Genomic DNA, 22,450 nt, shown 5'->3' on the forward strand with positions numbered 1-22,450 from the left:
TGGCCCTGTGTGAAAAAGTGCCCCCTAAACCTAATAAATGGTTGGGCCACCCTTAGCACGACAATTCAATCAAGCGTTTGCGTTAACTTGCAATGAGTCTCTTACAGCGCTGTGGAGGGTTTTCCAGCATGAAGCGCCTTTTTAAGGTCATGCCACAGCATCTCAATAGGATTCAGGTCAGGACTTTGACTAGGCCACTACAAAGTCTTTATTTTGTTTTCCTTCAGCCATTCAGAGGTGGGTTGCTGGTGTGTTTTGGATCATTGTCCTGCTGCAGAACAATTTCAGCTTGAGGAAGTGGCCGAGCTGCGTGGTGGCCAGGGTCACTCTCCGGCCACCCCACTGGCTATCTAGACATTTCAGGTATCAACTTATTGCTACCGCTATGTGAGAAATGGTCTCACGTTGGCCACCCCAATGAAAAATCTCTCTGGCTCCACCACTGGCTTGAGGTCACAAACAGATGGCCGGACATTCTCCTTCAGGATTTTTTGGTTGACAGCAGAATCATGGTTCCATTTATCACAGCAAGTCTTCCAGGTCCTAAAGCAGCAAAACAGCCCCAGACCATCACACTACCACCACTATATTTTATGATGGTGTTCGTTTTCTGAAGTGCGGCATTACTTTTATGCCAGATGTAATGGGACACACACCTTCCAAACAGTGAAACTTTTATCTTGTCAGACCACAGAGTATTTTTTCAAAGGTCTTTGGGATCATCAAGATCTTTTCTGGCAAAATTGAGACAAGCCTTAATGTTTTCTATTTGTTCAGCAGTGGTTTTTGTCTTTGAACTCTGCCATTTTTATTATGTGTCTTTATTATGGTGGGGTCATGAACACTGACCTTAACTGAGGCAAGTGAGACCTGCAGTTCTTTGGATGTTGTTGTGGGGTCTTTTGTGACCTCTTGGATGAGTCGTCACTGTGCTCTCGGGGTCATTTTGGTTGACCGGCCACTCCTGGGAATGTTCACCACTGTTCCATGTTTTCGCCATTTGTGGATAATGGCTGTGACTGTGGTTCGGTGGAGTCCCAAAGCTTTCGAAATGGCTTCATAACCTTTTCTAAACTGATAGAACTAGAATTAAGTTATGCTTTAACAGCGCAGTCAATCACTTTTTCACACAGGGCCATGTTGGTTTGGATTTTATTCTCCCTTAATAATAAAAAGTTTCATTTAAAACTGCATTTTGTGTTCAGTTGTGTTGTCATGACAAATATTTAAATTTGTTTGATGATCTGAAACATTTAAGTGTGACAAACATGCAAAAAAAAAAAAAGAAATCAGGACGGGGGCGAACACTTTTTCACACCATTATATTTGTATTTTAGTTCATTTAGCCATTTTTATGATTGATAAAGTTTAATGTAAGCAAAAAATATGTAAAATGTGCTTCAATGTGCACATTTTTTACTAGTAATAGGCCATATTCAGCCACGAAACAGTATGATTTATTGATTAACATATCTTTCAAAAACTGTGATAGAGTGAAGCCGTGACGTTCCAACCGAAGCGAGGGACAACTGTACTGTAGATAGGAAAGTGGGGGGTAGGTTGTTCGTTGTCCAGGTACCTGTAGGTAAGTTGGCAGACATGCATGTTTTTTTTGTAATACTTTCTCCTTCATATTCACCAGAAAATCCAAGCTGTGATCACAGTGCTAGATTACGACAAGATCGGCAAGAACGACGCCATCGGGAAGATCTGGGTAGGCAGCAAGTCCACCGGTGCGGGGCTGAAACACTGGTCCGACATGTTGGCCAACCCGCGACGTCCCATTGCCCAGTGGCATCCACTGCAGCCAGAGGAAGAGGTGGATGGTGCCCTCGCAGCCCTGACTGCCAAGAAGTAAACTCCCTCCCACGCTGCCCCCCCAACTCCCCACACGTTTCCCATCATTCTCGCAGGTCCCACATGCCTATGTATATTCCGGACCCAAATGTACACCCGCCAACTGCCCTGCCCCATCTTTCAAAAGATCCATACATACAGTTCATCATGATGCCAAATAGAGCTTAAAAAAGCATCATGTTATATAAAATAATGCCATTGAAAAAAAAAAAAGTTGACAAGTTACAGGATGGACAGATACTTTGTTGATTTCCTTTAGATCTATTTTTGTATTGAGGTTGTAGTTCTGTTACTGAAAGTACAGCGTCGACTATAACGACCAGTTAGAGCGCTAAACGGGAATCTGGTGAATGAGGGGAAAAAAAGCATCCATTCATCGATATTATACCCCCCGTCCCCTTAGTGACACAGTCTGCTTAGAATAGTGCTTAATAATAAAAATGCTTTATACTGCCATATGATAGAGGAATAACACAAGCAGGTCCATTCCTTGGGTGTATCGTGCACCACGCTCCACACCTGCCACTTATCTTACTCGACCGTTCTGTTAGTACATTCCTAGAGTTGGGTAGCCAGTAGTGGTAGGCACATATCATGCTACCCACACGACACACTGCCTTTTCGATTAGTTCACCTTTCGCCCATCGTCTCAGGAATACTGAGAGGAGACTCCACGCCTTTTGTTCTGCACGGGTTGTTAGGATCAACACACGTTGAGCGAGTTGGTCAGTGAGGGATTTTGAGCTTGAAGGATGAGGGAGAATTTGTATTTTTGTGTGTCCTTGACTGTGCGAAACATCATATTAAGGGGATATCCAACAGACTGACTCCAACCACCAATGATGTGATATTTACAAGGTGTCGGTGACTGCCTGCCGTGCACCACCTCCTGTCCCAGCGACGCCGTATCTCACTTGTTCCGCGCTACTGCCATCAGTCATGGACTCCACACACACGTCTTACAGTCATAAAGGAGACAAGCCTTCCAAGTATCAAAATAAGCAATTCTCAACTACCAGGGACGCCTTCCACTTAGTGGTGTTGTTCTCTTCATTTGCCACGCCCTTTGTTTTGCATTTATTCCCTTATTTGATTTTCAAACACGTTCATTGCTCAAGCACTTTATCTCGAAATGGTACATCTAAACATGATTGAAAAAAAACAAAAACAAAGCTTTAATTATTTATTTGAAAAGAATTATGTGATACTTGATGGAGTTGATTGTGTGTGTTTTTTTTTTAATTGCCACTCATTTTTGTGCGTCTCTCAGTTGTTTGGTTTCTCACTGGATTGCGAAGACAACATTTCAAACAGTTGAATTTAATTGCACTAACTGGGATTTTTTTTTTTTTTCGTTCAGCAGTATGCTGCTCTCGTTTTGGGGGGGGGATGAAATGTTTTCCGGGTTTTTTGTGGCACATGTGGCATCAGTGCCGGCTTTGTTTGGTTCGCTGTGTTTGAAATAACTCACGTTCTTTTGAAGAGATGTCATCTCGTGACCAAAACGTATCAATGTTGGATAAATTGACAAGCATCAACACATGTATCGCTACACTTGCAAAAAAAAAACAACAAAAAACTACCAGTTGACTGTGCTCAGTCAACATGAATCAAATGCAGCTTGGAATTGAACAAATGTTTCACAGGTTTCGTTCTCTCTTTTTTTCATGTTGTTGACAACACTAAAAAAAAAAATTAATAAAAAAAAAGGCGACACGGAAGCAATGGAGCAACATGTTGGTGTAGTTTTCCCTAAATACATAGTCCATCCACGTTGATACTGCATGTTTATACAAAAATACTGTACATAAGAGCATGTTTTAGAGACGGAGCAAAAATATCTAGTGTACTTAAATGGGTGTCATTTGTCATTTTATTAACACGACAAACAGCAACAAAAAAGATGCACTGTATATTTTCTAAATGAATCAAATGTGTATTTATTTTCCATGAGGGTCATTGGAGAGAATGTCATCCAGATGTTAGAGTAATACTACTACTAATTCCTAGAGGAACCTTTCCACGCCTGAAATTCTTAAGCAAGTGTGTCGTCCAGTACCGTGTGTGAGTTCATGTAGGATGAAAATGTAGCCGCATGCTTGCTATCTTAACTCCCTGTGGTTCAAGTATTCTATTGCTTTTGTTTCATGTTCAACCATACTGCCATATCTGCATTTTCTTCTATGGAACAAGGGTCTCCAAGTCTTCAAGTCTTTCATTTCCTTAAAAAGAACACCCTGCAGTGTCATTGTAAACTATTATAATAATATAAGAGTGAAATGAATAGGTGTCTTGTTGTGGTTGTGCCAATGATCGATCCGTGATGGGTCATTTCTTCCTCCAACTGGCCGAAAGAATGAGCCGTTCCGTTAAAACACAAATGACTTGGAATCCCTTTTTCCCGACTATTTGTTGACTTTTTTTTTTCAATGATTGTTTTTGACCTTCATGGCTATGTCTTTTACTGTTTTATTCTACAATATGTGTATACAATATAAATGCTAAAACTATAAAACTAAAGCCATAAAACTCAAGCACTAACTCTTTAGGGCTCAGCTGAGCAGATAGATTTGTTGTATAAGGGAAAAATAATGTCATTTTTCTTGGCCAGAGTTTGTCCTGACATTGCATTTACAGATTCATTTCAGAGAGATGTGAGCATCCGGAACAGTTTCTTAGGGCGTGTGTGTGTGTGTGTGTATTTATTTATTTATTTATTTTTTACTTTGTTAGTCTGATTGTATTCATTATCAATGTAATGTCACACTTAAGTCCGTGATAACCCTGCCATTGCTTTTGGGGTGAGTGCAATTTATCATCCAAACTGGGTTTGCCGGCTTTTTAGCCGAGCATAGTTTTGACTAATACTGCTAACAAAATCGAGGGTTGGATTTGAGGTTTCAATTTTTACAAAATTGCTAATAGCGTTAGCTCAGCTTAGCATAGTTGTAGCTAATGCAGGTCATGATTTGAATGCTTTTTCTAGCAACTGACCATGAGCTTAGTTAGCGTGTTTGTGACAGTGACAGTGCAAAAGGTCACAGCATAACCACTTGGGATGAGAGTTAGCTTAGCTTAGCATATATTTAATACAGAGCCCTTGAGGGGACATGGGGAAAAAATAAATTGATGGGAACGAACTTTTGCGAGAGAATGCAAAACTTTTGCGAGAGCTCACAAAATTTTTGCGAGAGCTCGCGAAACTTTTGCGAGACAAAGCGAAACTTTTGCGAGAACTCGCAAAACTTTTGCGAGAGCTTGTGAAACTTTTGCGAGAGCTCGCGAAACTTTTGCGAGATAACGCGAAACTTTTGCGAGATCTAAGCAAAACTTTTGCGAGAGGACGCAAAAATGTTTGCGAGAGCACCGATGTCTCGCAAAACAGTTTTGCACATGGGAAAAAAAAAAAATTGATGGGAACGAACTTTTGCGAGAGCTCGCAAAACTTTTGCGAGACAACGCAAAACTTTTGTGAGAGAACGCGAAACTTTTGCGAGAGCTCGCGAAACTTTTGCGAGATAACGTGAAACTTTTGCGAGATCTCCCGAAACTTTTGCAAGACAACACGAAACTTTTGCGAGAGAACGCAAAAATGTTTGCGAGAGCACCGTTCTCTCGCAAAACAGTTTTTCGCCTAGGAAAAAAAAAATTGGAACGAACTTTTGCGAGAGCTCGCAAAACTTTTGTGAGATAACACGAAACTTTTGCGAGAGAATGCAAAACTTTTGTGTAAAAAAAAAATTGATGGGAACGAACTTTTGCGAGAGAACGCGAAACTTTTGCAAGAGAACGCAACACTGTTTGCATTAAGAGCATTGCACTTCCGTGTGCTGAGCGGATGTTTGCGGTGTAACTTCAAATTAAGAACAGCACATTCGTTGAGTTTCTGACATGACTGTTTACTGACAGGACAAGCAGTACACACAACTGAAAGAATCCGATATACGGCTAATCAATGTATTTCCTTTCAAGTGTCAGTACTCAAAGAGTACTCAAAGAGTGCTGTTCTTAATCTGACGTTTCACCGCAAACATCCGCTCTGAACAAGCTCTTCATGAAAACCCATCAGTTTTACCTCCATGTTCCCTCGGGAGCTCCGTAATTTAACAACCACTGCTAATGCTAAAAAAAAAAAATCTAGTAGTGGAAAAGGTTAGCTGAGCATAGTTCAGCTAATAATACACTACCAGGAAAGTGTTATCATCGACCAGTTTAGGCATGCAGAGTCTATCATGACACATGTACAACGCTTTACAACAGGTTAGCTTAGCATCGGTTGAGTGGTAACTGCTAACATTGCCCGAATTGCAAGCAGCAGCTAGATAACTTAGCATTGCTTGACCTACTTTTAGTTTATCGTGCCTATCCTGGTGCAATTCAAAGTCCAAATGATGACGGATCATTTCAGCATGTTTCAGGAAGACTGCCGCTCCCTCACTACACAGTCGTGAATTTGTGAAGCCAAAACACCACGTAGCAAAACCATTCTTGGCAAACGTGACTACAGATACGAGCACATTGATGAGATTTGTACTCACCGCTACCGTTACTGGACTGCTGAGGCGACAGAGGGCGGGTTTGTTTGAATCTATGTTAGGAGACCTGACAGGAAAAACAATCACTTCATTCCAGTTCTATCGAAACTTTTGGTCCGAACACACTTTATGCACGACTGTATTGCTTTTTAGAAACAAATTCTGGGATTTAAAAAGGGAAACCATCCACTTAATCTCTTTACTTGCTGTATTTAGTCAAAAAGTGAGGAAAAGTGCAATCACTTTTGTTTTTGTGGTGTATTCTTCACATGTAGCGTCTCTGTGTGCATCAACGGCGGGCATTTGTCTCCCTAAATGTCGGCTTTATATTTGTGTCTTTGTTCGTTTTATGTGTCATCGGAGTCTTTCATCTGGCGCATGGAGTCCCTCCTCCCCGAATTCTGCTTTTGCTGTGCATAAAGAACGCTGGCCTTCATGTTTACAACATGGACTTAGTGTAAACTGCCAAATTCCTGTACCTGATCCTACTTTTCAACCGTTCGCTCCAGCTGTTCTCAAGACTCCTTCCCCCCCCCGTTTCATTTACTTTCTCTTCTCCATCCTCTTGGAAAGCATTGGATCAAAGGACGGTCAGGTTGTGTCCTCTAGCTGTGTTCTTTGTGTCTCGTGTCGTGGTGCGCGTGTTCATGTCAGTACTTGTGCCTACTGTGGATCGCATGCTTTAGCCCTTGACTGGACACAAACGTTGCTCACAAACTCCTCTTGACCCTTATGTGGACAAATGTTGGGGATCCTTATAACGTTATCAAGGGAGCCAAATAACTTATTACAAATTTATCATATGTGTTACCAGTTCTGTACAAAAAAACAAATAGGAAATAAAGAACTTTTAATTACCGTGATGGTTTTGTGTCCAATGTGTTGTGTGATGGTGCTGGGTGGCTGCTATTACTCACTTTGCGTCACGCTGACAAACAACAGATGGTTCGTAACGTTAGAGTTTAATGCACAACGTGGACACACCAACATGTTCAAATAGAAAGTACGTCATACTCGACAGGATGTAGCCATCAACTTGCAGAACGGCTAGCATGCTGACCATGGCCGCAAAACAGACACACCAGTAGACACTTCCAGAAATTATTTATGTACTAGAATCAGCGTTGCCAGATGTACGATCATTTTGCGATCGAAATAATTTGAAAAATCCCGTAATGTACGATCATTTGACCCCTTGGATACATGGCTGTGTGTCTGATGTTGTGTATTGCCTTAAGTACCTCTTTCCCGCCAGATAGGGGCACTGTTCTGTTCTTTCTTCCAACAGTGCTGTTGGTTTATTTCAGTGCTTCTCAATTATTTTCATGTCATGCCCCCACTGTGGGACAAAAAATGTTTTTGCGCCCCATCCCCCCCGATTGAAATACTGTTGAGAAATTGATCATATCTATTTTTCTGTACTGTAAAGACTGAACTCGAAACTGAAACCAGCGAAACGCAACAAGATGGGAGAGCAGTGAAGCATACAAGCAGTGTGACAAATTCATACATGCTGGCAGGTCTGCACTAATATTCAAAGTCCTCCGTGCCTCTCTTGTTTTTTATATTTCAGCTATTATTTTGACATTTCGACTTTCTTTCTTCTTAAATAATCTTTGTAAATTTTTTTTCCGAAATATTACGTCTCAAGTCCCATAATATTTTGGCTTTATTCCCATGATATTCTAACTTTTTCCCCCCAACCAAAAATTAAAATTTTGATTTGTTTGTCATAATATTCCGACTTTTAAAACATAACATTTTTGCTGTAATATTTCAACTGCATGCGACTAAAATGACACAACTTGTCCTCCTAACATTACTTTTTTCTCTTAATGTAGTGACTTTATTCTCGTAAAAATTACAGCTGCTTTTCCATTTTTGCTGTGGTTGTTTTTTTAAATCCTCCAACTATTTCCACTTTCTTCTTGTAAATTTTCTTCTCCTAATTATGGCGTTATTCCCATAATAATTTGACTTTATTCTCGTAATATTATAACTTTTTCCGCAAACTAATTTTCCAAAAATTACATTATTTGTTGTTTTGTTTCTTACTCATAATATTATGACTTCAAAAAAATGTTTTTTCTTTAATATTTCAACTTTTTACTACTAAACTTACGTCATTTTTCCTCATAATATTACAACTTTACTCTTGTAAATTGACAACTTGTTCTTGTTAAATTACAAATTTTTGTCTTCATATTTTTTATTTATTCTTGTAAAATTACTGCAGATTTGTCCAATTTTGCTTTTTTTTCTCATCTCTTGTGAAATTATATTTTTAGAATGCGCCGTGGGCCGCAAATGGCCCCTGGGCTGCACTTTGGACACCCCTACTTTATATGGTCTGTGACTTGACATGGTGCTGAGCAATGTCAAATGATTTTAAGCATCTGGTACGATAACTTGTCGTTTCCCATCTGGCAACACTGACTTGAATGGAAACAAATTAATAACAAAAGGTTGAAAGATGCTAATGGAGCTAGCAGACTGGACTGCTAATCAGGCTAAGGGCTAACAAAGTGTGGCTCTCCATTTATCTTCCAGGCTAATGTTAGCCCATTTGACAACCAGATACACCTAATGCTGCTCTATATGAGGAGCCCCAAAAGGGTAAGTAGTGTATCATTTTCATGTCAAATAACTAAAAAGCAACACAGCAAAATCATGAATGAAAAGGAATCTGAGTGAGCAACCTCTTCAGAAACAACAAAATGTTAGCATTAGCTCAAGACAAAATACTCTTTTCATCTCTCCAGTTTGTGTGGCGGCCGTAATATTCTTATATCATTAAAACAGCAGGCTAAATAAAGGTTTTGAAGAAAGTCTTCAATGTTAGAAACATTGTGGAAGACACCAACATAAGTGTAAAAATGCTTAGACTGTCTTGACTTATCATAGTTTAGCAAATACTGTAGTGCAAACGCTACCAGCCTAAAGTGTCACTTAGCATTGAGCTACATATGTAAAAACATCAAAGAACTCAGACAAACAAGTCAGAATAACCGGTGTGTTCCTTTGACAATAACGAATAAATGCTTAAATAAACATCGTAGGACACTTTATTTCACACGTCAGTGTATCTCTCAAAGGACGGCAGAGTGAAACACATTGGAAGTTCTGGAAATAGTCCATCAAACATGAAACCTTTCCAAACTGCAGCGATTATGACATGCTTTCGTTGAGGTACTGCACTCACCGTGTGCGATGGCATGCTAAATAATTGTGTTTCCCGTTGAATTGTAAAACAATATTCTTACAAAACACTTGTACCAACAGTCATCCTGTCATGGCCTTTCAGTAGTACTAACCCCGACAGTTTTTTAATCATTACAGTTGCGGTAATTATTTGACACACTAAGCATTGGAATTGTTAAATGGGTCTAAAATTACTTTTAATGGCGAAAAATAAGCTGGAGCAAATTACATGTGTTGACCCGACACACTGCCATTTTGTGGAAGCTATATCCAGGGATAGTCACATGACTGCCACATGACAAGCACGTCAAAATGTTTTGCCTGTGTCACATAGAGACTTAGTTAAAGTCAAGCAAAAACTGTATTTTAGGACACTTAGGTGTTGGTCAGCATGGGTTCGTATTGGTTAAATAGTACTACGGACAAATATAATGTCATAGTAGTCATGGTATCGTTATGTAATCCCTACTTAAAAAGCAAGCAAGATATCAGGGGCTTTGGAATATCAACTAAACTGCATGTGTGGTCCCTGAAAGAAAACAATGGCTAATCATTGTTTATTATACTGCAACTCCTGAAATCCATACGCAACAGTTCTTTGGATACACCTGACAGGAAGTAGTAAGTGTGACCGCATCATGAATATCAGCAAACCAGAACGTTCTTTCATTTAGACAGTTTGCTGATGACCCGAATGAGAGCACCGTTCTCGTCCTTTAGCCTCTGGTTGTCCGTCTTGAGCTCTGTTAAGACCTAGGAAAGTGGATGGAAGAAATGATATCAAATTAGCCCAGCTGCACAGAGAGTTTAAAATTAACGCTGATTGTGGAACGCAAAGCTCACGGAGCACCGACACAACCTCAAGACCAAGCAACATGGACATGCTTCATGGTTCATGATCATGCAGTGAGGAAGAACTTGTGAGAAGTCCAAGGGAGGAACAAGAAGAGGTGAGTTTCCTAATTCACGATGTCTTCTTAGGGGATTAGTCATGTCTCCTTGTCCTACGATGGGGTGTTAGGGCCACATTGGAAAAAAAAAAAGTATAATCTTGAGATTTTGAGAATATTTACGAACTTTCTCGTAAATTTCCGCGAAAAAAAGTCATAATTTTACGAGAATAAAGTTGTAAACTTACGAGAATAAAGTCCTAATATTACGGGTCATTGTGTCAGAGGGAAAACAGAGCATAGCTCTTCAGGAAGGAAGGAAACTTTCCTCTTGCTTCAGGCAAGCTTTTATTTATAATGTGGCTGCAAAACAGAGCAGTTGAGCACAGACAGATTAGCATGGCTAGCCCTTTTCACTTCCACCTTCCTTACCCCGCCCCCTCCACATGCCAGGTCACATAAGACCCCCCTTTTCATAGCCGTCTCAGGCAGTGACTGTAACACAAAGTGATGAGTTTCTTCTCGCAAATTTACGACTTTTTCTCAAAATCTCAGATTAGTTTTTTTCAATGTGGCCCTAAATACTCACACGAGGAGCAATTAAAAAAAAAATAACCTGCCTCTTTGTCAAAGAATGTCCTCTCTGCTGAGACAAAAATAACATCTAATGTACCTGTTACATTTCATTGGAACTGGTGTGAAAAATGACTGCACTGACTCAAATACAGATGTGGATAAAATTGTTGGTACTTTTCTGTGAAAGAAAGAAAAACCCACAATAGTCACTGAAATAACTGGAAACTGACAAAAGTTATACATATTTTTTAAATACAGGAATATGCAAAAATGCATATTGACGAGATACAAAGCTTCTGCGAGACGAATCTGGTGTTTTTTGGGAAGTCACATAGAGTAGCTCTATGTTTACAGATGCAAAAAATGAAGCATACGGAGAAAAGAACACCATTGGAAGAGACTCGATTATTTTCGAAGGCTACTGTGCTGCATCCTGCAAAGGGTGTGATTAATCTGTGCAGGGTACCTTTACATGTCAAGACTATCAAGGCATTCTGAAGTGAAATGTGTTGCCCGGTGTCAGAAACCTTGGTCTCAGTGGGTCCTCCAACAGGACAATGAATGGCTAGAATGGAAAGAACTGAAACATGCGGCTGAGAGAGCTGAAACTGTTTGCTTATAAGGAGTGGGCCAAAATACCTGTAGACAGGTGCAGGAGTTTCATTGAGAGTTACAGGAGGCACTTGACTGCACTGATTGCTTCAAAAGGTAGTGCAACAAAATACTAGGTTCAGGGTACCATCATTTTTGTCCAGGCCAGTTTCATTGCATTTATTTTTATTTTTTTTAAGATCACAATTCAATGGCAAAGTCTGATTTCATTCATTCATTTTCTATATTCTTACTCGGGTCGCAGGGGTATGCTGACTTTGGGCGAGAGGCAGGGTACACCCTGTACTGGTCACCAGTCAATCGCAGGGCTATGGACAATTTAGAGTCGCCAATTAAACGAACGTGCGTGTTTTTGGAGTGTAGGAGGAAGCCAGAGTACCCAGAGAAAACCCACCCACGCACGGGGAGAACATGCAAACTCCACACAGATATGCCCAACAGCGATTCGAACCCGAAGCTCCTGACTGTAGCCAACATGCTAACCACTAGGACACCATGCGGGCACGTCTGATTTCCATTAGTTAATTTTTAGAATGTTGCTGTATAATCACTTTTGTCAGTTTCCAATGATTTCAGTAACTTTTGTGTTTGGCACAAGGGTACCTACAATTTGTGTGTATAAGACGGCATTTTCCTGAGAAAAATAGTCTGAAAATGGCAAGTTGTTTTATATTCAGCTTTGCTTATTTCTACTCCTTTTGGACATGTTGAACTATTTTTCGTGTAAACACTCACATGTTGACTGTATTAAGATGTTATGGTGCTTGTAAATATTTTAACATGATCTACGTAAACCTTCCTTAATTGATTGATTGATTGAGTGACATTTATACATTCAAACCAGTACACGGTGCCAAACAAACTCTAACCAAAGGGTCAGAGCTTTTCTTCTTGTCTCTCACACCCATATGTTACTTGTAGCAATACAGTACACCTACAAGACAGAGACCCACTTGAAAAAAGTATCTCAAGGGTTGGACAAGACAGCAAACAACAAAGAAGGAGTTACTGCTAATTTAAGATAATGGCGAATAATGAAGCAGAGTCATCAAACAACTGTTGACCAGCTAAGAAATAAGTAGAAATATTTATATTGCAACCTAACAGTTATTTTATTTACTGATTCACTGATTTTTTCCAAAAATGTACAATGTTCCCACCCGCTTCCTTAGTTCGTGATGCCTGATGGCTACATGTTAGCATTCTGTCATTATGTTAAGTATTTGAACAGAATGTGTTATGGTCCAACAAAGCATCTTTGTATATAGGAGCCTGTAAAGGAAAGAAGGGACGCATTGGGCAAAAAAAGGCTGTGTTTGAAGGAGCCTGTGACTACCTTTGCAAGCCATTATGACATCATTGGCCTCTGAAACAGAGTTGAGCCGGGTACTCGTTTTAAACCAGTATCCGTTACCGATAATGCATTTTTGCCGAGTGCGAGCATGAAACGAGTCCAGCTCGTCATTATCCGTACTCGCGCTGAAGGAAAATCCTCATCGGGTAACTTCTTATGAATTCCCTCTTCATGCTCTGTGATTGGCCAGTCACACACAGCAACCGCCCCTCCCTAGACAGAGTTGTAGGAACCGTGCCTCACTCTTTCACACACAGTCAATGATTGATGATTTCTCTGTCCTTGCTTGGCTTGACTCCAACTCACGTTGCTCGAATCAGTACTCAGTTTTTTTCAGCTCGCCTCTATTTCGGGTTGTATGATATTTAAAGTTAGTTGGGAAAGTTGTTTAGTAACGTACGAGGTGCAATTGGCAAGACAGAGTTAAAAACGACTCGTGTCGCCTTGGTCACTGCCTCCACTCTAGACGTTTGTTTTTAGGTTTTCCTCAGCTCGCCTCTATTTCGGTTTGCATAATATTTAAAGTTACTTGGTTAAAGTTGTTTCGTAACATACGCGGTGCATTTGACAAGACAGAGCTGTAAACTACTTGTGTTGCGTCATTCACTGCCTGTGTCCCCCCCCCCCGTCTGCTTGCTTCTAATTTGTCTGGTGATATCAAGTCAGATGGAAAACTTTGCTCGTAGTACTGAACGTGGTGCTTTTGAGAAAAATACAGTGAACAAGGCTGACAGATTATTTCCTTGTTTGCCATCAGTGGATGTTTGCATGAATCACCAACGTCACACAGATCATTAAAAGCCCCCCACAAAGAATTTAAGCCCCCACCCATTTCCGGTAAAACCACACCCACTTCCGGTTTATGCCCCGCTCAATCCGAATACAGATACGGACGCAGATAATTTAGATGGGTGAACAGATACAGATACAGATACAGATAGCGGCGTACTCGCTCATCCACACACTTAAGGATGTACATGTAGCTTCTGAATTGGCACACAATTTATCTCAGGACGTCTTTTGGGGATATGAATACCTTTCAGCCACAGTGGCAATTTTGACTGTGTTCTTACAAGTATACAAACACTTGGCATTTGAGTCTTGATGTCTTAAATCATCAGTCAAATCTCAAGTGATTTATTTCCCTTGTCAGGTTTACATAAAAAACCTCACATACTGACAGTTATCTGCTTTCGCCAGCTCTCTAAAAGGATGCTTATGGTATTAGAGTAGTGAGGGAGTTAAGAGTGCCGAAGAAGATGCTATGATGGGGTTGGAGGGGGTGTGCGGGGAGAAGTGCATAACCTGCCTGAGAGGAGCACAGTAGAGGATGAGGGGGCTGAGGAGGTGCCTGAAGGAGGGTTATGTTGCAGAGGAAGGGGACATGAGGAGGAGGCGTGAGAGGAGAACAGGTGAATTCATAGGTCCTCTGTCTCCGGCATGGAGGCCGTCTCCGAGAGGCGGGAGAGAGCACGCAGCAAGGCTCTGTTCTCAGCCAGGAGACGGTCGTTGACGCTCCGCAAGGCCTGGACCTGAGCCAGAGCAGGGAAAGTCTGCACAGAGGAGGAGAGACATACAAAGACGAGGAAGGACAGAGAAAGCATGCAAGGAAGAGGATGTGTGTGTGCAAAGAACCCCTCACAAAGAAAGGACCTGAGGGGCTCACAGGCAAAACACAAGGGGAGGCTTCAGAAGAAATAGGAAAGGCTCAAACAGGCAAAGCAACTCATGAAGGAAGCGGGATTGCTTACGTGCTAAAGATTATATTAATATCTTAAAATAATTAAGTCCACATTTCAACAATCTCAATCCACTCTTGTTCCGCTCTAATTGTTTGTGATCATTAAAACACATGAGTTCTTCTCGGTTTGACTATGGGGGAAACCTCAGTGTGGTTCCTTGATGCCATTCCTGAGGGTACTCCTCTCAGAACACAAGCACACACACACGCACACACAAACAGGACAAAAATACAGCCGAAAAAGACGAACAAGGACGACATCTGGCTACTTTTTACGACACAATAACACTGAAACACAATTATATAAGCCGTTTAAAGCAAGCCTGTGTTTGGTACAGACCAGGTCATGCAGATAAAGTTCATTTTCTGAAGAAGTGCCCTTGGCAAGAGAGGGGAGCAGAAGGACAGTGTGACAAGAATTCTTGATGCTATTTGTCATTATAATCCTAGTATTGTGCATATATGATATTGTGCAGTCAATTTGAATTCAGTTGAACCTCGGTTAGCTTCATTAATCCGTTCCAGAAGGTCCGACTCAAACCAAAGGGTACTCTTAACCGGATCAAATTTTTCCATAAGAAATAATGCAAATCCAATTAATATGCTTTTTTTTTTTTAAATAGTTTTACAATTATAGCTTTACATGCAGAAAACAATTCAAACTGCATATAAATACATATAAATAAGATAAATGAACATTTAACTTCACTTTTACCTTGACTGACCTTTATTTACAAAGACGGCCATGACGAGCGAGGGAGGAGGAGAAGAGATATCCACACAGGTGACATTGTCATACTTTGCTACAAGTTATGTCTTCAATTCAGTTGTGTTTCTCGCTTTCTTTATCAAAGTGGTTTTTTGGCTCTATTGTGGGTTATTTTGTAGCCGTGATCAATGAGAAAAGTAGAGACTTGTAGCCTGTGTTAGTTAGCAAAGAACTAACGAGTCAACCACTGATGACATCATAAATGGAGGTGGAGCTGGGGGGCCAAGACTTCTGGTTCCAGTTTCCATGCTAACGCGCTAAAATAAAATGTTATGAGCGCAGGCTGACTCAATCAGTGTAATAATAACACGACAAAACCTGCACCGTATTGTACGCTAACCGGGAAACGTGCACGAACCAAGGCAAAACTTTTGCATATGCTAACCGAGGTTCCACTGTATTTGAGTACTGGCAGTCCTGAGATTGTGAGATCGTGACAAGGTGGGTGCTAATCATGTTTTTGATTGTGTCCACACATGTAAACATGCCCTAGGCTTTGACAGAAGAGAATCAAGTGATGTGACAGGCAGGCGTCGCTCAACTCATGACCACCACTCACCATCCCTACCCATACCCCTCAAGGCTGGTACCCACAGCGGAACCGCAATGGGGGGTCCTGCTGAGGGAACCATGAAAATATCTGTGTCACACATCTGCTACAATATCTAGTATAGGCTGCTTATCTCAATCTGGGTCCATTAGATTTCCTTTAACGACTACCTGTCTAGAGTAGCTCTCTATGTTCAGCAATGAACATAGATAGATAATGAACAGTGAATGCCATGAAACCTTATATTGTAAAAAACAAAAATGCACAGGCCTACACTCTTTGCAGCTCTGTGTCTCTTTGTGAAGTGGAACACACTCTGTCGAGAGCAGGAATGTCTCACAAAAGCAGGTCTTTCGCCTATTGGACCGGGTTTGGTATTCAGCTGGAACTAGGTCACAACATTCATCCACATCGGTGGGATAAGCATAGCTGAACTCCTCCTTAGCTTGACAGGAAGTGACCCAGCAGAGCGTTGTGGTGAACAAGCTTTTAACCTTCTCTCCTTGACTGCCCCAAACCCACCTGGCCAACAGTGTGGACCACACTTAATGCATGTTGATTCAGCTTGCAAAGGAGGGGCTTGGCTGGGGGTGTGCACCTTTCTCATTGAGGCATTGGATAAGACAATAGCATTTAAAGCTGTTGCACACAAGCAAATGGTATAGATTTGCATATGCTGACCTTCATCTCGTCTTCCATGCCTGACACCCTTTTCTCAAGGGCTTGTTTCTCCTGTTATTAAGAAAGGAGAGGAAGGAGGGGGAGGAAATAGGAAGATAAAGAAATAATCACTCATGCAACAGGGTAAAGGGGCATGATGAAATAAAATGAAGTGACAAAAACATACCCTTTTCTCTGCTTCAAGCTGAGTAGATTTCTCCGATATCCTGTCTTGCCTCTGCAAATGAGAGCAATGTTTCATTGTCACACAATAATTGCCACAACAGTTACTCTGTGCCTCTGTGTTTAAACTAACAAAATGATTCATTTACTACCTGAGTTACTTTCTCCAACTGGGTACGAATGTTGACAAGTTCCTGTTTGCTGTCCTGCAACCTGGACTTGAGACGCTCATTCTCCTGTAGCGCTTCTGCGTACAGCTAATGAAGAAACATTTACTATAAAGATTCATGTCATTCATGTTAAGTTCACGGTCTAAGTATATATGCTCTCTTTGTGCTTCTGTGGGTTTTCGCCTCCCACATTCCAAAAACATGCATGTTCAACTCTAAAATGGTTCATTGTTGTGAATGTGAGCGTGAGCGTTTTGTCTTTCTGTGCCCGGTGGGTCTGCCTTGTCTTTCGACCAACGTCAGCTGGGATGGGATCCAACTCACCTGGAAACTTGAACCCTGTAGAAAATTGAGTTTTACCTTCTTGTAGTCTTTGCTTGTGGTGTCTTGCTCCTGCTTATTCAGAGAGGCCAGTCTGGTCTCTCTGCGGGTGTAGGAGCTGGTCCGGCCCAATTTGTCAGCTACATTATCTCCACTGGAGTCATATCTTCATGCAACACAGAGCAGATTAGATAAATTACAAAGGCTACTTCATTTAGTGGTTTGCCTATTATAGAGCAAGGAACCATATATAATAATGGGAACATTATCATTAAATATAATTAATGGATATTTTATACACTCAACAAAAGTATTAAAGCAACCCTTTTGTTTTTGCTCCCATTTTTCATGAGCTGAGCTCTATGAAACTTTTTCTATGTACAGAAAAGGCCTATCTTTCTCAAATATATTTATATTTTTTACAAATCTGTCTAAATCTGTGTTAGTGAGCATTGATAATTCATCCACTTCACAGGTGTGGCATATCAACATGCTGATAAGACTGCATGATTATTGCACAGGTGTGCTTCGGTTGGCCACAATAAAAGGCCATTCCGAAATACACTGATCCAGAGCATCCTGAACATACTCAATGGTTAAGTATGCTAGCCATGCAAGGAGTGGGATGTTTTCAGATTCCAGGAATTGTGTATAGATCCTTGTAACATGAGGCAGTGCATTATCATGCCGCACCTGTGGTGCGGATAGAGTGGCCCATGGTGGCAGTGGGGTTAAGATACGAGCAGGCATTTGTTCTGGACAATGAACACAAATGCATTTTCTTGATGACGTTTTGAAGGCACAGAGATACTGAGATGACATCCTGAGGCCCATTGTTATGCCATTCGTTCATAACCATCACCTCATGTTGCAGCATGATAATGCACGGCCCCATGTTGCAAGGATCTGTACACAATTCCTGGAAGCTGAAAACATCCCATTTCTTGCATATTCACTGGAAAGGTCACCCACTGAGCTTGTTTGAGATGCTCTGGACCGGTGTATATGGTATTTGAGGCAAATGGTCGTCACACCAGATACTGTTTTTTGAATCACCGTGGCGCCCCCCATATAGTTAAACTGCACCTTTTTGAGTGCCCTTTTATTGTTACATATCGATTTTTGTTGTTTGGACCCTAGGGTTTGGACAAATATAATGATGATAACAAATATAGCTCATAAGAGTTTCATTTAAGTTCTGATATCTAACAACTTCCATGCTTTTCTTGATAATAACCAAAATCACTTAAGTTCTTACAGGAATAGCTATATAGCATTGTACTGCCAAAAAATGTAACTCTTATGAGCTATTTTTGTTGTCATTGTTATATTTGTCCAAACAAAGGTACCTTTGGTTGTATCAGGCATCAAAATGAACAAGAAACTGAGGAAACAAGGGTTTGGTCTAATAACTTTTTCCATGACTGTACATATTGTATATTTTATTTTGATTGAAAAAGCTAAAAAGTGTATTGTAACATCTTATACTTTTACGGTGAGTAAGGAGTTATTTTAGGGTTATTTAAGAATAGAAAAAAAATATTTACCTTGAAAGTCTGTCATGCTGAAAAACAAAGAAGGAACAATTACATTGGGGTCATTTAGAGCACTGGAAACAATTTAGTGTGCTTAGATCCAGATGTATCTGTTAAATTAAAGAGGACATATTTTCCATTCTGAAAATAACTCCCAGGTGAATTATCACAGCACGCACAGCATCTAGGAGGGACTTCAGCACTTATAGTTCACAGAGGTCAGACTTTGTTGGTGTAGCTGATTAATCTGTGCAAAAAGATGACATCATGACATGACAAGTAATCAGATTCTGAAACATGAGGTTGCGCAAAACACCAGGAAGAGCTTTTGCTGGTGCAGCCAACATGGCTGCCAAACAGCCTGATGTGATCCCATTTTGAATTTATTTCCTTTTCACAAAGGAATTTATGGCCTGTCAGGCCTTCAGATGAGTTGCATGTTTTCAGTGACAGAATTGCTGCACTGCTTTTACAACGCTCACGTCTTCAAAAATATGTCAACATTATTCTGCCGACTGCCCGCTGCCCACCAAAAAAGGCGTACTGTAAAATCTGCCTCAAGTAGCTTGTACACCTGACACATATGTGGATATTTACGATCATTTAGTTGTCAGAGTGAAGCCCTGCTGATCCCTGATCCTTCCTAGATATCTGCTGCGGGCTTACAAACCTCACGCCACTGATTCAAAGACCTCTGTTGGCAATAAACGCCAAGGAACAGATGGAAATAGCACTAACAGCAACACACTTTGCACGGTGGGGATTGACGTCTGAAGCAAAAGAGCTAGCATTCATTCAAACGCTGAGGGATATTTTACGTGGCGTCCATGGAGGTATTCGTTAGCACGTGTTTACACAACCGAACCAGCGCTGCGTGTCCTTATGTGGTCATGTGTTTGAAGAGAGTTGACCAAACACAGACCTCCACCTCTCCAGGGAGCCCCCACACACTTTAAATCTTTCAATGTCAGACAAAAGAAAGCTGTTGAGGAGATTTAGAGTACCGTACATCCATACCTCCACCAAAAATGTAACGTATATAGTTTGTGGTTCAGATACTCCAGTGTGGTACACCACACGCACAGGGCAGCAGACAATGCAGTATTGTCATCTTATCACACAAGACCACATAGTTCCCTCTGCACTCAGTTTTTGCCAGAATGTGCCCACTTTCTCTACAACAGAAGCATGAAAAGAGAGTGGGACTCCTTCTGCTCCAAGAACTTCCAGTAGACACGCTAAGTACCCATTTGTCTCTTCGGTTAAGTCTGAGCAGAGCAAGGCAATCTGGAACAAGTAAAATCCGTGGTCTCTTGCAGTATGAGAACATCAGATTCAATGTTCATTGATCAGAGTGCAGGTAGACAGACAAATACTATGAGCAAAACGTGCAGAGAGTATCTGAGCTTAGGTTGATATACTGTATTTCACCTCATGTGCAATGATGAGAAGTGGAATGTTACAATATGTGAAAACCATAGTATAAATGCTTCATTTAAGTTTGCATTTATAGAGAGAATGAGTGAGGTCATGCACATTTTACTGCTGGAATGCTGTGTGTACGTACTCTAAATAACACAACATTCTAACAATTTGGTATCAGGAGCTGGATCAAAAGTTACACTTCTTCTACCTTTAGAACACCAATACTGTGCTGTTTTGAAAGCTATTAGGTATTACCATATTATGATGGGTTTAGCTTGCAGTGCATGTATTGATGTACACCCAAACCAAACATTCACCATCAAACCATCCATTTATTTTTGGAAAATGTAAGTTTCTGTTTGCTTCACACCAGCATCCCTCTTTAATCCCCAACACTGAAACTGACTGACACTACACTCATAAAGTATTCCACACCTCAGAGATTGACGGACTCCTAAAAATTTGCATGAGCTGATACTTCTTCCTGATTTTACTTAGGTAGACCCAGGTCTCATAACGTCATGGTAGCTCCAATATTCCATCAATCAATGCATCACATTGTCTCTCATATGCAACTGACAGAGGACACCCATCACGGAAAATGAATGCCTAGGTTTTTATCACACTCTGGCGATTTGAGACACTTCTTTTAAAGAGATAGTGACTGTGTCTGCAACAAAACAATCTGTGGCTCTGCATGACTATGCTGTGATGCGTAATTCCTCTCTCCGTCTCGTTAAAGGCCACACAGATGCACAGACATAAACACAGAAGCCCACTGAGAATAGTCCACTTAGAGTGGGGAAATTACAGAGGGAAAGTTGTCTTTTTCCACAAAGTGAATTCAGAGAGCTGAAATGGCATTTTAATAAACTAATTTGGTGTGTGGTGAGGGGCCCATTGTACATGTAACTATGAAGCAGCGTGAGAAAATCAGAGCATAAATGTAATCTGACAGGATGATAATAAAAGTGCTCTTAGCACTCCAATTAGTATCTCACCAAAGACACAAATACTATGCAGAGAATTTTGGATTTCAGGTGTTAAGAAGATTTTACTTGAATCTTCGCTTTAAATCCCCTGTCAAGTTTTTTAATCCACCAGTAACCCTCCAGGATAAACATTCAAGCTTTCATTGGCTTTACCAAGGAGATGGACAGTGGACTTGACAGCTTTTTGGAGAGAAGAAATGCAGATTTGATTTACAAACACCTCATAGTTATCAAGGCTAAAGAAATAAAATACGTATTTCTCAGGAAGAAAAGTTCTTACTCTGAAGCTTTTGTCAGTAGGGGATGGAGAGGGTGGCGGTGAGTCAGTGAGTGACCTCCTGGTACGAGTCAGGTCTTTGGTGCGAGTGAAGTAGGATGACATCTCCCTCCTACAGCTCCTAGCCCTTCCAAATAACAACAGATGCAAAGATTCCCTCAAGCACCAGAGCCCATGGTGGCGCTCCAGGGAATCCTCAGGGAAAACAGGTGTGAGCCCACTTTGGAAAGGCTTTTTACTCCTTGTCTTCTTCCAAACTCCAATACTAAGCCAGTAGTTAGATAAAGGAGGAGGAGTTGACACAATGGCGCATTTTCTTCAGGCTGTCAACACAGATTCCGGTAACATGTAGAAAAAGGCCAAAAGAAAGCAGCCAAAAGTTTCTTCCTGTGCTGCCTCTTCCTGTGATCCCCCAAAGTTATACTCTCTCTTCATCTGCCTTCCTCTCTCTCTCCTCTCCTCTCCTCCTCTTTTCATAGCTCCCTCTCCCTCCCAACCCTCCTCTCCGCTTCGCTTGTCCACCAAGCTTTCTGTGGCGTCCTGCCAGGGTCTCTGCACAGGGACGCGCCACTGAGGCCTAAAATTGTCCATTTAAGCGCGGGCCTGCACGGAGGAGGTGGAGCACAAAGCAAGAGGCAGGAGTTTTCACCCAGCAAGGCTAAGGCCACCTAGGGAGATATCATCAGCCAGCAGGTTACCAAGTTGCTATAGTCCTACCTGCCAAGTGATGGAGAGGAAGTGCTGAGTCATGTGTGCTCCCTTAAAAACAAGCTTTACTTTTGATCGGTCATCACGTTTGTAC

General features: G+C 41.1%; 2 protein-coding genes across 7 annotated transcripts in view; one reads left to right on the forward strand and one right to left on the reverse strand.

Annotated features, from left to right (window-relative positions):
• The window catches only part of LOC129182920 (synaptotagmin-2-like), a 90,903-nt gene extending 83,648 nt beyond the window's left edge, over positions 1 to 7,255 (forward strand). For all 5 annotated transcript variants that reach the window (XM_054779615.1, XM_054779589.1, XM_054779624.1 and 2 more), the window contains one exon: positions 1,643 to 7,255. In XM_054779615.1, coding sequence (XP_054635590.1) covers positions 1,643 to 1,858 — 216 coding nt within the window. In that variant the 3' untranslated portion in view covers positions 1,859 to 7,255. The remainder of the gene's footprint in view (positions 1 to 1,642) is intronic.
• Positions 6,636 to 22,126, reverse strand: LOC129182957 (protein phosphatase 1 regulatory subunit 12B-like). 2 transcript variants are annotated; one of them, XR_008570725.1, is made up of 8 exons: positions 21,652 to 22,126; positions 18,967 to 18,983; positions 17,459 to 17,585; positions 17,081 to 17,185; positions 16,933 to 16,983; positions 16,767 to 16,817; positions 14,335 to 14,578; positions 6,636 to 10,346 (listed from the first exon to the last, which is right to left on the reverse strand). XR_008570725.1 is itself a non-coding variant. In XM_054779660.1 (7 exons), exons 1-7 carry the CDS (start codon positions 21,751 to 21,753, stop codon positions 10,260 to 10,262), a joined length of 540 nt encoding a protein of 179 aa, XP_054635635.1. In that variant the 5' UTR covers positions 21,754 to 22,121; the 3' UTR covers positions 6,636 to 10,259. The 2 variants fall into 2 exon arrangements, 1 of the variants encoding a protein (XP_054635635.1); XM_054779660.1 differs by lacking the exon at positions 14,335 to 14,578 and having other exon boundaries at positions 21,652 to 22,121.
• Between the last annotated feature and the right edge of the window lie 324 nt (positions 22,127 to 22,450).

This window comes from Dunckerocampus dactyliophorus, chromosome 1 (assembly GCF_027744805.1).
Source record: "Dunckerocampus dactyliophorus isolate RoL2022-P2 chromosome 1, RoL_Ddac_1.1, whole genome shotgun sequence".
In the NCBI taxonomy this organism is placed as follows: Eukaryota; Metazoa; Chordata; class Actinopteri; order Syngnathiformes; family Syngnathidae; genus Dunckerocampus; species Dunckerocampus dactyliophorus.

Bases quoted from the DNA above. Each gene is read 5' to 3' on its own strand.
- LOC129182957 (XM_054779660.1), bottom strand. From the start codon at position 21,753: ATGTCATCCTACTTCACTCGCACCAAAGACCTGACTCGTACCAGGAGG. The intron at 16,818-16,932 runs GTATGTTTTTGT...TCTTAATAACAG, and splicing joins AGCTTGAAGCAGAGAAAAGG to GAGAAACAAGCCCTTGAGAA. The intron at 10,347-16,766 runs GTCAGCATATGC...CCACTTTCCTAG, and splicing joins GCATGGAAGACGAGATGAAG to GTCTTAACAGAGCTCAAGAC.